The 16,333-nt window shown below is 43.0% G+C and overlaps 1 protein-coding gene across 1 annotated transcript in view; it reads left to right on the top strand.

The window, feature by feature from the left end:
• cpsf3 (cleavage and polyadenylation specific factor 3) overlaps positions 1–16,333 on the top strand; it is a 49,170-nt gene that overhangs the window by 28,045 nt on the left and 4,792 nt on the right. The window contains exons 12-17 of the mRNA XM_063037960.1: positions 466–574; positions 2,317–2,415; positions 6,991–7,085; positions 9,505–9,592; positions 10,502–10,571; positions 14,996–15,095. Of these exons, the coding sequence (XP_062894030.1) occupies positions 466–574; positions 2,317–2,415; positions 6,991–7,085; positions 9,505–9,592; positions 10,502–10,571; positions 14,996–15,095 (561 nt within the window). The remainder of the gene's footprint in view (positions 1–465; positions 575–2,316; positions 2,416–6,990; positions 7,086–9,504; positions 9,593–10,501; positions 10,572–14,995; positions 15,096–16,333) is intronic.

Raw genomic sequence — 16,333 nt, 5'->3', positions numbered from 1 at the left:
AGCTTACTGAAGGAGTAATGTTTTCATTTTCAATTTGTTGTTGTTTGTGTGAATTAGTCATTTCTCCTCATTCAGAGTCTTTGTCATGTAGTATGTAACAAATTTTTTTTGTTTTATTTTAATCCTCAAAATGTTATTTCTTGCTAAACTGTGGGGCAAAATAATGTGAACAGCATAAGAACAGACTTTTCTAATTACCAGAGAGAGAATACAGAACCTTGGACTCAATTCCATATTCAGATCGATTAAAAACTACATTGGAGTATTTACCCAGATCGGGTATTTAAATAGAATACAACATTAATATATACATGGCCTTTGTTAAATTGTTCCAGATTTCTGTTTGGATTCCTCCCACAGATTGTCCCATGTTTGTGTTTGCTAACTGACAATTTGTTGTGTGATGAAAGTTAGAGGAAATTGCATCCTATCATGTCTTCATCTTTACTTTAATATCTTTAACAGGTGATGGGTTCATTGGCAGACAAAAAAGCTGATCAAGGTCAAAGGATCTCGGGGATACTTGTAAAAAGAAACTTCAACTATCACATACTTATTCCTTCTGACCTATCCAGTAAGTAAATGTGTTCTCCATACTTAAATAGTTAATTCTTGGGTTTAAGCTGGAGTGCAAAATGTTAGAGTAGGTTAGGACAGGAGAGAGTTGTCCCAAGGCAGTATAACCATTTGTTACATTTATGTACAGTGGATTCTGGTTAATTGGGACAGTACATATTGGCCCAATTTAGCCATTCATGGAAACGGCTAAGATAGGTATTTAAAAAAACAAGATGTTGGGTCTGCAGTTTTTAATGTTATAGGTGAACAATATAGATGATAGAATTGATGGCTTTGTGACCGAGTTTGCAAACACTGCAAGTACAGGTGGAAGGGCAGATAGTGCTGAGGAAGCAGGGAGTCTACAGAAGGACATGTGTAGGTTGTGGGAATGGGTAAAGTGGCAGATGGAATAGAGATAAGGGAAGTTTATAGTCATGCTCTTTGGTAGAAGGATTAAAGGCATAGACTATTTCTAAATGGGAAGCAAATTCAGAAATTGGAGGTGTAAAGGGACTGGTGCAGGGTTCCCTAAAGGATAACTGGCAAGTTGAATCAGTGGTAAGGAAGGCAAATGCAATGTTAACAATCATTTCAAAATGACTAGGATATTAAAGCAAGGATGTAATGCTTTACAAGGCATTGGTCAGACCCCACTTTGAGTTTTGTGAGCAGCTGTGTGCCCCATATTTAAGAAAGGATGTGCCGGCATTGGAGGGGGTCCACAAGAGGTTTACAGGAATTATCCTGGGAATGAATGGGTTAATAACGTATGAGGGAGTTTGATGGCACTGGGCCTGTAGTCACTGAAGTGTAGTAGAATGAGGGAGGATCTCATTGAAACATACCAAATATTGAAAGGCCTAGATAGACTATACTTGGAGAGTCAAGGACCAGAGGGCACAACCTCAGAATAGAAGAACATCCCTTTAGAACAGAGATGAGGATGAATTCAGCCATGATTGAATGGTGGAGCAGACTCGATGGGCTGATTGGCCTCACTGTTCCTGTGTCTTAGAGTCTAAGCAGCTTAGTCAGCGTGTTGTGAATGTGTGGAATTCATCATCACAGAGAGCTGTGGAGGCCAAGGCATTGCGTATATTTAAAGCAGAAGGTGCCTGAAAGCAGATAGTTATGATTTTTCACTTTTAACAGTAGGCTTAGCAAGTTCTGAAATCAGTTCGAAAGAATCCGATAGCAGCAGAACGTAACACTGGAAAATGCCAGATTCGCAGTAAAAACAATATGGGAAAACCTACATGGTTTCCAGTGTCACATTGATTCTTTCTGTTCTAGAGAAATCTACGGATAGGATTGTGCTGTGTTACCCACACTCTGAGAGCAATTGCCTGGAAAAATATACAAAAAAGATCTACAAAAGAATACCCATCCCTCATCCATGCCTCACTAATATGAACCCCTCCTCCCCTACCACCTAGCCTAACTTTTGGCATATGGATTCAACAGCCTAATGAATTCTTGTATTAGGCAGTGCTCTTCACAGCTTAAGCTGTACTGAAAATTGCTATGAAAGAAATCAATGGAGGAGGGGTGGGGAAGTGGAAATAGTTTTATGCCATTTAGGAATCTTTGGGAGCATCATTTGCTTGAACTATTTGTTTAAAACTGTAAGGTGAGCTTGAATCACTAATTCTGTTGTTTCCACTTTCATGTATTTGATCAGTGTTTTGAAAAATTATTAATATTCATTGTGCACAAGTTGAAAATACAAACTGTTGTCCTTCCCTCGTGTAATAGATTACACTGATTTGGCAATGAGCACAGTGACACAGACCCAGGCCATTCAGTACTCAGGACCTTTCATGCTGTTGGCACACCACCTCCAAGCTCTTGCAGGTTTGTATTGACAACTCCTTCACGTTTCTGCTTTCACCTCTGGTAACAATCCTTGGGTATTAGCCACCTTTTAATTTGAATATCTTTTGTCACGAATCCACACTCTAAATCTGCAAGGTATTTAGTTTACAAGGTATTGCAATAGGCCTGTTGTTTCTCAGATCAGTGCCACCTGAGCAGTGGTGTATCAGAGATTTGTACTAGGGCTTCAGTTACTTATTGGGTTTTGGCAAAGTATTTCTTCTCTAGTTACTGGTAATACAGCCAACTACATTCATAGCAGCACACACAAAATGCTGGAGGAACTCTGCAGATCAGGGAGCGCCTGTGGAAATAAATAGACAGTCGATGATTCACACTGCGATCCTTCTTTGGGACTGGAAAGGAAGCGGGAAGACACCAGAATAAAAAAGTTAGGGGAGGGGCAGGAAGACTAGCCAAAAGGTGATGGGTGAAGCCAGGTGGGTGGAAAAGTTAAATGGCTGGAGAAGAAGGAATCTGAAAGAAGAGAAGAGTAGACCATGAGAGAAGGGGAAGAAAGAGGGTCACCAGGGTGAGGTGATAGACAGATGAAGAGAAGAAATAAGAAGCCAGAGTGGGGAATAGAAGAGGGAAGGGGAGGGATAAAATTATGAGCAATTGATGTTCATGTCATCAGGTTGGAGCTCCCGTGATGGAATAAGAGGTGTTGCTCCTCCACGCTGAGAGTGGTCCCCCAATTTATGTCGGGTCTCACCAATGTAGAGGAGGCCACATCGAGAGCACCAGATATGATAGGCAACCCTAATAGATTCACAGGTGAAGTGTTACCTCACCTGGAAGGACTGTTTGGGGCCCTGTATAGAAGTAAAGAGGGAGGTGAATGGGCCGGGGTAGCATTTCTGTCATTTGCAGGGACATGTGCTAGGAGGGAGATTAGAGGGGAGGAATGAATGGACAAGGGAATCACAGTTCCCTGTGGAGAGTTGGAGGGGGGTGTTGAAGATCTGTTTAGTGGTAGGATCCCATTGAAGATGATGGACATTGTGGAGGCTCATGAGGTGGTAGGTGAGCATGAGAGAAACTCCATCCCAGTGGAGGGTGAGGTGATGAGTGAGGGCAACATCAAAGGTGGAGGAAGGGAAACCCAGTTCTTTGAAGAAGAAGAACATCTCTCATGTCCTGAAAAGAAAAACCTCATCCTGGGATCAGATGTGGCAGACACAAAGGAACTGAGGAAAGGGAATAGCATTTTTACGGGAGACAGGGTGAGAAGAGGTATAGTCAATCAGAATCAGGTTTATTATCACCGGCATGTGTCGGGAAATTTGTTAACTGAGCAGCAGCATTTTAATGCAATACATAATATAGAAGAAGAAAAACAAAACAAAATAATAAATAAATTACAGTGTATGTATATTGAATAGATTAAAAATCGTGCAAAAATCAGAAATAGTATATATTAAAAAAGTGAGGTAGTGTCCAAGGGTTCAATGTCCATTTAGGAATCGGATGGTAGAGGGGAAGAAGCTGTTCCTGAATCGCTGATAGTGTGCCTTCAGGCTTCTGTACCTCCTACCTGATGGTAACAGTGATGAAAGGGAATGTCCTGGGTGCTGGAGGCCCTTAATAATGGACACTAAATTTACAACCCTCTGCAGCTTCTTTCGGTCCTGTGCAGTAGCCCCCCCCCCCCACCCTTCCCCTCTCCCCCCCCCCCCAATACCAGACAGTGATGCAGACCATTTTATTTACCATGGGAGTTCACCACTGTCCTTATAGTCGGTGTCTTCATTCCCCCCAGCACTAATGGTAAGGAGGTGCTCTGTGAACTGCATGGGGCTATTAGCAAACTGCAGAACGCACACCCTGATGGACAGTTTATTGTCGCCGGAGATTTTAACCACGCGAACCTTAAGTCAGTGCTCCCCAGATTCCATCAGAACGTGGACTTTGCAACGAGAGGGGAGAACGCATTGGACCTTGTTTATACAAACACTCCCAATGTGTGCCGGGCGGAGCCCTGCCCCCACCTTGGTTGCTCAGGCCACATCTCTGTTATGTTAATCCCAGCATACAGACCATTCGTCAGGTGCTCCAGACCAATTCTGAAGCAGGTGAAAACCTGGCCAGCAGGAGCTATCTCTGCTCTTCAAGACTGCTTTGAGCACACTGACTGACACATGTTCAGGGAGGCTGCAGCCAATGGCGACTCTACCAACTTAGAGGAGTACACGGCATCAGTGACTAGCTACATCAGCAAGTGCATCGATGACGTCACTGTGGCCAAGACCATCACTACACGCGCTAACCAGAAGCCGTGGATGACTGCAGAGGTGCGTGAGCTGCTGAGGACCCGTGACTCTGCCTTCAGAGCAGGCGACAAGGCAGCCCTAACAACAGAGAGGGCCAGACTGTCCCGGGCCATCAGAGAGGCAAAGCGTGCACATGTCCAGCGAATCCACAGTCACCTCAAGGACAGTGGCGACACGCGGCACATGTGGAAGGGCATTCAGGACATCACCAACTACAAGACAACACCTGGTGATGCCTCCCTCCCAGATGCGTTGAACACCTGGACAAAAAAGACACATATGTTCAAATGCTGTTCATAGACTTCAGTTCAGCATTCAACATGATCATTCTCAGAAACTGATTGGAAAGCTGAGCCCACTGGGCTTGAACACCTCCCTCTGCAACTGGATCCTAGACTTCCTGACTGGGAGACCTCAGTCAGTCCGGATCGGGAGCAGCATCTCCAACACCATCACACTGAGCACGGGGGCCCCCCAGGGCTGTGTGCTCAGTTCACTGCTGTTCACTCTGCTGACCCACGACTGTGCTGCAACACACAGCTCGAACCAGATCATCAAGTTCGCCGATGACACGACCGTGGTGGGTCTCAACAGCAAGAACGATGAGTCAGCAGACAGACAGAGGGGAGGTGCAGCGGCTAACGGATTGGTGCAGAGCCAACAACCTGTCTCTGAATGTGAACAAAACAAAAGAGATGATTGTTGACTTCAGGAGGACACAGAGCGATCACTCTCCGCTGAACATCGACGGCTCCTCCATAGAGATCATTAAGAGCACCAAATTTCTTGGTGTTCACCGGGCGGAGTATCTCACCTGGTCCCTCAACACCGGCTCCATAGCAAAGAAAGCCCAGCAGCGTCTCTACTTTCTCCGAAGGCTGAGAAAAGTCCATCTCCAACCCCCCATCCTCACCACATTCTACGGAGGTTGTATTGAGAGCATCCTGAGCAGCTGCATCACTGCCTGGTTTGGAAATTGCACCATCTCGGATTGCAAGACCCTACAGCGGATAGTGAGGTCAGCTAAGAAGATCATCGGGGTCTCTCTTCCCACCATTACAGACATTTACACCACACGCTGCATCCGTAAAGCAAACAGCATTATGAAGGACTCCATGCACCCCTCATACAAACTGTTCTCCCTCCTGCATCTGGCAAAAGGCACCAAAACATTCGGGCTGTCACGATCAGACGATATAACAGTTTCTTCCCCCAAGCCATCAGACTCCTCAATCCCCGGAGCCTGGACTGACACCAACCTACTGCCCTCTACTGTGCCTACTGTCTTGTTTATTATTTATTGTAATACCTGCACCGTTTTGTGCACTTTATGCAGTCCTGGGTAGGTCTGTAGTCTAATGTAGTTTTGTGTTGTTTTTACGTAGTTCGGTGTAGTTTTTGTATTGTTTCATGTAGCACCATGGTCCTGAAAAACGTTGTCTCGTTTTTACTGTGTACTGTACCAGCTGTTATGGTCGAAATGACAATAAAAAGTGACTTGACGACTTAACTTGATGCAGCCAGTCAGAATGCTCTCCACAGTACATCTATAGAAGTTGTTGAGTGTTTTTGTTGACATACCAAATCTCTTCAAACTCCTAATGAAGTATAGCCACTGTCTTGCCACCATTCTAATTGGATCGATATGTTGGGACCAGGTTAGATCTCAGGGATCTTGACACCCAGGAACTTGAAGCTGCTCACTCTCACCGCTTCTGATCCCTCTAAAAGGATTGGTATGTGTTCCTTCGTCTTACCCTTCCTGAAGTCCACAATCAAATAGCTGTGGGACTCGTGTGTTTATAAGAGAGTTTGTCTGCAGAGAGGTTGAGAGTGGGGAGAGAAGTGTCAGAAACAATATTCATAATTACCCTAGGAGTGTTAACTTTCTCACGAGATCAGTGAGCTGCCGTTAAGAGACCTTTTAGCCCTGCTTGTTTATGCCAGGAATGGCAAAAATAGTCCTTTAGCTACTAGGTTACTTGTTCACCAAAGTGAATTTAAGATATGTTTATTCTGCTCCAAAGAGCATATTACTATACCAGGGAATCAGTGCACTTTCCTCATTCAATTAGCAGGGAAGAAAATTGCCTTGTTTCAAGAACTTGTACTACTTTCAAAATTTGGTCCTGTTTTGTCTTGACAGAATTGTTTGCACTACACTATACACAACCATAACCTTATTGCAATATCCCAGCATTGTGAATAATGCATTTGTTCAAAGATCAGTCTTTTAATTAAAAAGTTAAACCATCTGATGGAATATTTTATTACTTCTCAGATGATGTGGAAGAAATAGAAATTCAGGAAAAACCAGCACTGAGGGTCTTTAAAGCAATCACAGTGATTCAGGAGCCAGGCATGGTTATGCTAGAGGTGAGCTCTCCTGATTTGGTCATCTAATTTATTTTTCTTTAGTTTTTTTTTCAGAATTAATATGACCAAGTGAATTGGGTACTTGCACATGAAGCAGAGAAAAAAGCATTTATCTGCATTGTCCCTTTCAGAAAGTGATGCGCAGACTAAAAACTATCGGGTGTACGGATGGCTAAGCTTATTTTATAGCAAAGTGGACTCAAGTTTCCTTAAACAGCAGTGCAATAAATAATCAGTTCATTTATTGCAGTTCTATTCTTTGTGCTTGGAGAACTCCTATGAACCTTAAACAGGAGCTCTTGTGTTCAATTTAAAAAGACCTTAACATGAGTCAGCATGGCTTTGTGCCTACAAAGTCGTGTTTGATGAACATTTTAGAGATTTTCGAGAGGTAGCCACAAAGGTAGATGAAGGTGGATCTTGTCTACTTGGACTTCAGCAAGACATTTAACAAGGTCCTCCATGGTAGGCTGGTCTGGAAGGTTAATTTCCATGTAATCTGGGAGAGAGCCAGTTACTAGAATTCAAAATTGTCATGGAAGTAGGAAACAAAGTGTGGTGGTTGAAGATTGTGTCTTGGAATGGAGGCCGGTGATGAGTGGTGTGCTACAGAGGTCTGTGATGGGACCCTTGTTATTCATTATCTATATATATAAATGATATGGTTGCAAATGCACAAGGCTTGATCAGTAAGTTTGTGGATGACAGAAAAAGGCATTGTTGATACTTAAGATTTATTCTAGGTTACAAAGGTAAGTTAGGGAAGTGGGCCAAGGATGGCAAATAGATTTCAAAACAGGTAAGTGTGACAATGCATTTTGGAAAATCAAACCAGCATAGAACTTGCACTTTGAATGGTAGGACACTAGGGAGTGGAGTGGAACAGAGGGACTTAGGAATACAAGTGCATGATTTTTTGAAAGCAGTGTCACAGGTTTGACAGGATGGTGGAAAGGGCATTTAGCATGCTGGCCTTCAGAGCATTAAGTGTAGGAGTTGTTACATTTATATTGCATTTGAAAAGGTTATTGGTGAAGCTGCACTTGCTGTACTGTGTACAGTTTTGGTCACCCTGTGGTAGAAAACGTGTGGTTTAACTGGAAAGAATTCAGAAGATGTTGACAGAACCAGGCAAGGTTTATTCCTTGGAATTTAGGAGAATGAGGGGTGATGTTACAGAAATGTTTAAAATTATGAGAGGCATCCATATGGTGAATCGTCATTTCCTCAGGGAAGGAAATCCAAAACCAGTGGCATAGATTTATGGTGAGAGGGGAAAGATTTAAAAGGGATCAGAGGGGCAGCTTCTTCACTCAAAGGGTGGTGAGTATATGGATGAAGCTGCTGCAAGAAGTGGTTGAGGCAAGTACAATAATAACACACACAAAATGCTAGACCACCTCAGCAGGTCAGGTAGCATTTATGGAAATGAATAAACAGTCGACATTCTGGGCCGAGACCCTTCTTCAGGACTGGAAAGGAAGAGGGAAGACTCTAGAATAAAAAGTTTGGGGAGGGAAAGGAAGTTAGCTGGAACGTGAAAGATGAAGCCAGGAGGGTAGGAAAGATTAAGGGCTGGAGAGGAAGGAACTTGCTAGGAGAGGAGAATGAACCAAAGGAGGAGAGGACCGGGGGAGGTGATAGGCAGGTAAAAAGAGATAAGAAGCTGAAGTGGCAAATAGAAGAAGAGGGAAGGGATATTTTTCACAGAAGAAGATATTCATGCTATTAGATTAGAGGCTACCCAGATGAAATATAAGTTGTTGCTCTTCCATCCTGAGGGTAGCCTCGTCTTGGCACAAGAGAAGGCCATGGACCCGTATGCCAGAGTGGGAATGGGAATTGGAATTAAAATGTTTGGCAGATGGAGCAACCGTGCTGGATGAAGCGGTCACCCAATTATAGTATGATTTAAAAGCAGTTGGATAGGTACATAGAGTGGCAGGGCTTAGAGGGCCAGTTCAAGAAATTGGACTAGCTGAGTTGGTGTGGACTGATTGGGCCGAAGGTCCTGTATTGCTTTATGAGGATGATTATTAAATAATAATCCAAAATGCAGCACTACCTCTGTATTGTGTAAAGACCCACACCAAACTGTGTGCACAATTTGACAACTCGCAACTGTTGCTCATTACTTGGAACCGTTAGAAGAAGAAGCTGACATTACACACCTTGTATCAGTAGTCATCATTGACTTACTAGTATGGTTATTTTTAATTGCTTCCCCTTTTTTTGGGTGACTGAATTTTTTTGATCAGGAATTCATATGAGAACTTTGACTTGCCGTAAGTATGATGTATGTTTTCCAAAATATATTTTTGTCAGGTATCTTTAAACTAGTTAATAAACCTCAGGGCAATTAAATAAAAGCAGTTTGATCTTTTGGTAACACTGCCTTTATTTTTATTTGGCTTCACAGTGGGTGGCAAACCCATTAAATGACATGTATGCTGATGCAGTAATGACAGTGATCCTGGAAGTGCAGTCAAACCCTAAAGCACAAAAAGGTATGACAATTTCCATTGCTTCATTTATTGCCCCTTCAAGTACTATCTTCCTTTAAAGAAAATCATTATGTTCTACCTCCTGAAAACATTAACTTATTCTGGGGCTGAATGTAATGATGCAAGTTTGTCATCCTAAAACCATGGCCAGTTATGTATTTTACACCACCCATTTAGACATTCCAACACGATGTCTGTTAGTTCTGGTATCATGAAAGTTATTCTCCCCCATCCATAAGATCACTATCAATAGAAAACCATATGCATGTCTTCAACAAAAACAAAATTATTGTTTAGCAATCAGAGCAGGGAATGGAGTTGACTTTCTTCTTCTTTACTAGATCTCTGGGTAATGTTGTATATTAATTGACTGAACTAATTGAAGTCATTGGGTCAGTGTAGATCATAGATGAAGTTTATGACCAGAGTATCCTTAGCATAGCACAAGCCAGTACATTATTCCCCAGCCAAGAAGGAAGGGATAGTGATTTATTATTCTGATAAATTTAAATTTATTGCTGATTATACATTAGTGTATTTTGATTGGATCCTGTAAGCATTGTACTGCAATGCTGGTAGGGATTTTGTCCAACTAGAGGGCATCAAGCAGACTGATCGGCACTGGGAAATATAAATCTCTTACTTAATTGAGCTCAGCATATTCAGCCAAGTAGTTCTTCCATAGCATTCAAATTCTGGTTGCACACGGCCACTGTAATTCAAAACATGCATTGTTGAACACTTGTTTCCTAAGTAAAATTGTTTTGAATTTCTAGTATACTTCTGTATATTATTTTTAACTTTGTCTACTATATAAATCAAAATTTGACAGTTGATTTCCAGACAGCAATTCTGATTTGCTCCTTAAAGTCCTTAAATAAATGGATACTTAACTCTTCCTGTTTTCTTTAGTCATGCAACAAAGTGCAAACAAAAAAGTCGACAAGGAAACATACACAAAGAGGTTGGAGATAATGCTGGAGTAAGTCACTTCATATTGTTTGAATTCTGCAAGCTTTTGTCTCTCCACTGGATGTATTGTTATTCTTCAAGGCAGAATTTTGTACTGTACTTACTGTGAGTTTGAATTTTTATAGTGGAAGATAACAGATGTGGCAATATAGTTGTAATACAATTAACTCAATAGCGGAATACAAATTCTACCTACGTTTTCATTTCCCTACATTATCTACAGAAGCAGCTCCCATAGGAATCTTTACAATCAGCAGTTTGTGTTCTGTTAGAATGCAAGTGAACATCCAGATTGTGTTGACTTTTTTCCAACAAAAATATCCTTGCTTCTGGGATCATGATTCCCAAATATTGTGCTTAATTAAGTTAATTCACCTGGCATGGAATGATTTCTCCTCCATTCCATATAAGCCTCAATGATGGTTTGTACTTGTCAGGTGAAAAATCGGTGTGAATATTTTCTTGCTTAAGATCTATTGCATTTAATCACGCTAACCTTAAGTCAGTCCTCCCCAGATTCCATCAGAACGTGGACTTTGCAACAGGGGGGGAGAATGCGTTGGATCTTGTTTACACAAACATTCCCAACGCGTACTGTGTGGATCCCCGCCCCCACCTCGGTTGCTCAGACCACATCTCTCTTATGCTAATCCCAGCATACAGACCATTCGTCAGGTGCTCCACACCAGTTCAGAAGCAGGTGAAAACCTGGCCAGCAGGAGCCATTTCTGTTCTCCAAGACTGCTTTGAGCACACTGACCGGTACATGTTCAGGGAGGCTGCAACCGATGGCGACTCTTAACAACTTAGAGGAGTACACGACATCAGTGACTAGCTACATCAGCAAGTGCATCGATGACGTCACTGTGGCCAAGACCATCACTACACGCACTAACCAGAAGCCATGGATGACCGCGGACGTGCATGCGCTGCTGAGGACCCATGATTCCGCCTTCAGAGCAGGCAACAAGGCAGCCCTAACGACAGCGAGGGCCAAACTGTCCTGGGCCATCAGAGAGGCAAAGCATGCACGTGCCCAGCGAATCCAGAGCTGCTTCCAGGACAGCAGAGACATGCGGCGCATGTGGAAGGGCATTCAGGACATCACCAACTACAGGACAACATCACCTGACTGTGCAGGTGATGCCTCCCTCCCAGATGCGCTGAACAACTTCTATGCTTGGTTTGAGGCAGATAATGATGTGGCGGCGAGGAAGACCACCCCTCCTCCAAATGACCAGGTGCTGTGTCTTACTGTGGCCGATGTGAGGAGAACCCTTTGGAGGGTCAACCCACGGAAGGTTGCTGGACCAGACAATACTCCTGGCAGAGTGCTCAGAGGATGTGCAGACCAGCTAGCAGATATTCTCACTGATATCTTCAACATCTCCCTGAACAGCGCCGTCCTTCCTACGTGCTTCAAGGCCGCCACCATCGTCCCCGTGCCGAAGAAGTCTTCAGTGTCCTGCCTCAACAACTACCGTCCCATTGCACTCACATCCATCATCATGAAGTGTTTCGAGAGGCTTGTCATGAGGCACATCAAGACCCTGCTGCTCCCCTCACTGGACCCCCTGCAGTTTGCGTACCATCCCAGTCGCTCAACGGCTGACGCTATCGCCACCACCCTCCACCCGGCCTTAACCCTCCCGGACAAAAAAGACACGCATGTTCGAATGCTGTTCATAGACTTCAGTTCAGCATTCAACACAATCATTCCTTAGCACCTGATTGGAAAGCTGGACCTACTGGGTCTGAACACCTCCCTCTGCAACTGGATCCTAGACTTCCTGACTGGGAGACTTCAGTCAGTCCGGATTGGAAGCAGCATCTCCAACACCATCACACTGAGCATGGGGGCCCCCCAGGGCTGTGTACTCAGTCCACTGCTGTTCACTCTGCTGACCCACGACTGTGCTGCAACACACAGCTCAAACCACATCATCAAGTTTGCCAATGACACGACCGTGGTGGGTCTTATCAGCAAGAACGATGAGTCAGCATACAGAGAGGAGGTGCAGCGGCTAACAGACTGGTGCAGAGCCAACAACCTGTCTCTGAATGTGAACAAAAGAGATAGTTGTTGACTTCAGGAGGACACAGAGCGACCACTCTCCGCTGAACATCGACGACGACTCCGTAGAGATCATTAAGAACACCAAATTTCTTGGTGTTCACCTGGCGGAGAATCTCACCTGGTGCCGCAACACCAGCTCCATAGCAAAGAAAGCCCAGCAGCGTCTCTACTTTCTGCGAAGGCTGAGAAAAATCCATCTCCCACATCCCCCCCCCCCATCCTCACCACATTCTACAGAGGTTGTATTGAGAGCATCCTGAGCAGCTGCATCACTGCCTGGTTCGGAAATTGCACCATCTCGGATCGCAAGACCCTACAGCGGATAGTGTGGTCAGCTAAGAAGATCATTGGGGTCTCTCTTCCCGCCATCACAGACATTTACACCACACGCTGCATCCGTAAAGCAAACAGCATTATGAAGGACCCCACGCTCCCCTCATACAAACTCTTCTCCCTCCTGCCATCTGGCAAAAGGCACCGAAGCATTCGGGCTGTCACAACCAGACTATGTAACAGTTTCTTCCCCCAAGCCATCAGACTCCTCAATACCCAGAGCCTGGACTGACACCAATCTGCTGCCCTGTACTGTGCCTATTGTCTTGTTTATTATTTATTGTAATGCCTGCACTGTTTTGTGCACTTTATGCAGTCCTTGGTAGGTCTGTAGTCTAGTTTTTGTGGTTTTTTTTAAGTAGTTCCGTGTAGTTTCTGGATTGTTTCATGTAGCACCATGGTCCTGAAAAACGTTGTCTCATTTTTTACTGTGTTCGGTACCAGCAGTTACGATTGAAATGACAATAAAAAGTGACTTGACTTGACTTGATTTGCAAGTGTGATAAATACTATCACATGTAAAACTCAATCTAAAAATTAATAATCGTACACTTTTAACTAAAGACTATGCTGTGGATTCCAGTTAATTTGGTCCATTGTTTAATTGGGTAGCCACTTATTTGAGACAACTCTTAAAGAACAGAAACTAATTGAGAAAATGGCTGGGATTCCCTTCATTTATTTGGGACACCATGCTGCTTAATTGGAACAGGAGGCTGTTGTCAAACAGTTTCCAACTAGCGTTGGTTGCATGAAATTGTGTGGCTATTCGATACTACACCATGTTTCGAGTGATCAGTTTTTAAATAGCATAAGTTTGTGTGGTTCTGTTCAAAAAGGAGTGATTTTTGTCATTGATAGTTGGTGAGAAATTATCAGTAAGACAATTTAGAATTATTTTCCTCACTGGTTTCAAGCATTTAGGCTTGGAGATGTCAAAAACAACAGGAAGTGAAAATGAAAGGATTTCACTACTTCAATAAGTTAAAAACTGTGAGAAATTTGAAGTTACCGACAATCATCTTGAATGTTACAATGAAAATGAAGATTTGGAGGATGCAATTGTGAAGAGCATTGTGTGAAGGCAATAGGTGCCTGCACTAATTTTGTTCACTCACAGTCAATCAAAAGATCGCAGCAGTGTGTTGGTTGTCCATCATATTGGATGACAGTGAAACCTGTGCAGGAGAGTTTTTAAAGAGGAAAAGCCTTTGTACTGCGACAATTCCATTCTCGACCTCTGAAATTCAGGTCTAGTGGTATAAATAATGATCACAAACTGGGGTCTTCCTTGGTTGCAGTAGGTAACCATGACTTCTTTTGTGCCTTGTCATGCCCTTACCTCACCGTGAAGTGTTTCAGAGCCACTTTCTTGGCTTTTGGGTCTCACTGTTGATTTCATCAACCCAGTCTGCTGGAGATTACTTCACATGCTAGGACAGACATGTCCCTATTTTACTGGGGTATGAGGCCCACCGGCTAACCTCACCTGGTTTAGCCACCCTGAAGCAATGTACCGCGGTGTGGCCGCTGGCATATGCAAACAGCTAGTTGGAGCCATAGGTATCCGGTGGAGACCAAAGGTGAGTGAGCTGTCTCAGAATGGACACAATAAGTTCCTTCACCAGGAGTGCTACCCATCCCTGGACACCCCGTACATGCAGTGTACACTGAATGAATTCCTTCGTCGATAACTATTAGGAAAAAATACAGTTTTATAGTAGTGTAGTACCATTGGTAGCGTGCCAATATCTTCTGTATTTCATTTAAATACATAATTTGTTACTTAGTTAAATGATAGTTTGTCCTTTTTATACTTTTTAAACTGTTTCCATGAAACTTTAACCAGAATCCACTGTATTAATTAGCATTGCTGCTAAATTCAGTGTTGTCTGAACTATTCCATAGAATTCCCTTTGTGACGGTTCAGGTGAAAAATGAAAAGACCAGTTGTGATGTTTTTATGTTCATTTGAAAATGTTCTTTGCCTACAAAATTGACTTCTTGTTTTTTTTTTTTTTTAGGGATATGTTTGGCCAGGATTGTGTAGCAAAATCTAAAACTGGCAATACTCTCTCAGTAACAGTAGATGGAAAAGCAGCAAATATTTCTCTAGATACACAGGTAAGTATTCAGAGCTATTATTATCGGCTAAGTGCAGGATGGGAGGAGTGCTTTGTTCAAAGTTCGAAGTAAATTTATTATCGAAGTACATGTACATCACCACGTACAACCCTAAGATTTGTTTTCTTGTTGGGTTTCTCAGTAAATCCAAGATCCATGATAGAATCACTGAAAGACTGCACCCAGGAGGGCGGGCAAACAACCAATGTACAGAAGACAATGAACTGTGCATATACAGAAGAGAATAATAATAATAAATAAGCAATAAGTATCAAGAACACGGTCCTCCAGAGTGAATCCATAGGTTCTGGGAACAGTTCAGTGCTGGGGCAAGTGAACTTGGATGAAGTTATCTCGACTGGTTCAACAGCCTGATGGTTGAGGGGTAATAACTCTTCCTGAAACTGGTAGTGTGAGTCCTGAGGCTCCTGTACCTTCTTCCTGCTTGCAGCAGCGAGAAGAGAGCATGACCTGGGTGGTGGGCGTTCCTGATGATGGATGCTGCTTTCCTGCAACAGCACTCCACGTAGATGTGCTCAATGGAGTGGAGGGTTTTACCTGTAATGGACTGAGCTGTATCTGCTACTTATTACCTGTTGAGTAACTAAAACAATGCCACACCCTGTATCTGTTCCTGTGTATTAGTTCTGGCTTGGTGGTGTTCGCATAAGCAGATCCGTAAGACTGCAGATTCAGAACCTGCATCCTTATATAGGAAATGTGCGTAGTCAGTACGAAAAGCCAAAGAGAACCACGTCACATTGGTATCCTTTGCATGTTCAGACTCTCTTCTGGGCTGAGTGAAAACCACATCAAGCAGCTTCTTTCAATACACCTAATTGCACTGGGAATTAACAAATAGAAAAGGCAGCAAATGTGCATAACAGATGTCAATTTCAGAAGAATACACAAGCTGAGTTTGTGTTTTGCAACACTCATTTGTAGTTGAAATTTCTGTAGAAATATCAAATTTTTTATGTTTGGTTTGGTATGCTAAAACTTCTAAAAAGAATACAGAATCAGTTTTAATGTGCCATGGAATATTATTGGTTTGTTCTTGCATTTTAAACTTTTGGGGATATCCCCAAATATCCCACACACCATAAAGTAGACTTGTAGATTGATACACATATGTCTGGGTGAGGACTGCAGAGAGAAGATTGATAAGTGTACACGTTGACTTCAGTTGGACTTTAAATTCATATCCACAAAGTTTCTGATCACAGCATTTTTATTCA

This window comes from Mobula hypostoma, chromosome 2 (assembly GCF_963921235.1).
Source record: "Mobula hypostoma chromosome 2, sMobHyp1.1, whole genome shotgun sequence".
In the NCBI taxonomy this organism is placed as follows: domain Eukaryota; kingdom Metazoa; phylum Chordata; class Chondrichthyes; order Myliobatiformes; family Myliobatidae; genus Mobula; species Mobula hypostoma.
Note: the sequence above shows the minus strand (reverse complement) of the source record. Positions and strands in the feature narration are given on the sequence as shown.